The 1,912-nt window shown below is 41.1% G+C and overlaps 1 protein-coding gene across 1 annotated transcript; it reads left to right on the forward strand.

The window, feature by feature from the left end:
* LOC111371147 lies at nucleotides 1-867 on the forward strand. The gene is made up of 2 exons (XM_022993055.1): nucleotides 1-199; nucleotides 467-867. The coding sequence occupies exons 1-2, from the start codon at nucleotides 1-3 to the stop codon at nucleotides 865-867; spliced, it is 600 nt and encodes a 199-aa protein (XP_022848823.1).
* The last annotated feature ends 1,045 nt before the right edge of the window (nucleotides 868-1,912 follow it).

Here is a 1,912-nt window from a genome sequence, read left to right on the forward strand (position 1 = left end):
ATGGCAAGAGGATTGATCAAGCACACAGTTGAAGCTGGGGCAAGCCCTCGACAAGTTAGGCTAAACATCAAGTTTGTAGTGTTCGATTCCTTGTCGCCCTACGATGCCATCATCGGGAAACCCTTGATATTCAGCCTCAGAGCCGTTGTTTTCCTGTATCATTATTCACTAAAATTTTCCATACCTCATGGCATAGGAGGTATAAAAAAGTGAACTTGGTTAAGGATGCCAAACGAAAGCCCATCTTAGATGCCAGAGCGAACGCGTCCCTCCGTGTGTGTGTGTGGTATGTTCATTGAAATTTAACCCCAGCTCACTCAACCCATGTACGAAAATTGAAGGGGAAGAACCCGTGGAAAAGTTAGATAAAATACTAGTTTGTGAAGCCAACTTGTCAAAAGAACTCAAAATAAGACATGAGCTATAGCAACCGACTCAAGGTGAGATAGTGGAGTTCCTCCGACAGAATCTCGACGTCTTTGTCTCAAGCATGAAGACATGAAATGGATTGATCCTGAAGTCGCTAGTCACAGATTATACATAGACCCCTCAATTCGACTGAAGCAGCAGAAACGCCGCCCCCTAAACCTAGAGAAGGATGAGATGCTAAGTAAGGAAGTGCAAAAGCTACTCTACAACGGATTTATACATGAGGCCAAATATCCCAAATGGATTGCTAACTCGAACTTTATAAAGAAAAATAACGAAAATTGGAGAGTATGCATCGACTTCACCAACATCAACAAAGCTTGCCCAAAAGATAATTTTCTCCTGCTAAGGATAGACCAAACGATAGACACCATGGCGGGACACGAGCTACTCAGCTTTATGGACGCGTATTTCGAGTGCGATCAGACCCCTATGTAAACTAAGAGCATACCTCATTCATCACGAACTGAGGTCTATGTTGTTACGGTGTGATGCTATTTGGGCTTTAGAATGCTGGAGCCACGTATCAACGCCTCGTAAACTATATGTTCACCTAGCAAATTGAAAAAACAATGAAAGTATAAGTCAACGATATGTTAGTCAAAATCACGTTTGCCAAGGACCACTACTAGCACCTCGTCGAGATGTTTTGGATCCTAAGAAAATGCGGAATGAAATTGAACCCCAAGAAATGTGCCTTCGGTGTGAGCTTAAACAAATTCGTAGGCTATATGGTGAATAGCAGGAGGATCGAGCAAATCCCCAAAAAATACAACCAATCATTGAAATGAGGGCACCAACCCGACCCAAGGACGTAAACCTAACCAGAGGATCGTCGCCCTCAATCGATTTGTGTCGAAATCAACAGATCAGTGCAAATCATTCTTTAATACATTGCCAAGAGGAAAGGGGTTCAAATGGACCTCCGATCACCAAAATGCTTTTGACGAGATAAAGAAGTAACTAACTCGGCCATCGGTTTTGTCTAAATCCAAGGTTGAGCGATGTCCTGATGTTGTATCTAACTATGTTGGAGCACACGATTAGCACCGTGCTAACTCGAGAAGAGAAAGAATAATGCACATTGTGTACTACACTAGCAAGGTACTCCAGAAGGCAAAACTCCGTTATTCTCCTCTGGAGAAGCTAGCTTATGCCGTGGTTATGGTCAGTGTTCTAAAATGTGTAATGCGTGGTGATGCGTTGATGCCAAGTTAAGGACAATGTGAGATTAGTCGAGGCAAATGCGTAAAAAAACGTTAACAAGCGCTTTCCTATTTTAATATTATTTTAACTTTTTAATCAATAAAAAAATTTAATAATTATAAATTATTTAATAATTATAAGTTTTAATATAAAAGAATTGTATAAAAAAAAGAAAAAAAAACTAATAATGTGCGCCTAGGCGCACATTGGCGCCTTAGCCTCGCCTCATGTCAATGCACATATTGGCGCGTTACTTAGAACACTGGTTATGGTAGCT

Source organism: Olea europaea, chromosome 22, assembly GCF_002742605.1.
Source record: "Olea europaea var. sylvestris chromosome 22, O_europaea_v1, whole genome shotgun sequence".
NCBI classification, from domain to species: domain Eukaryota; kingdom Viridiplantae; phylum Streptophyta; class Magnoliopsida; order Lamiales; family Oleaceae; genus Olea; species Olea europaea.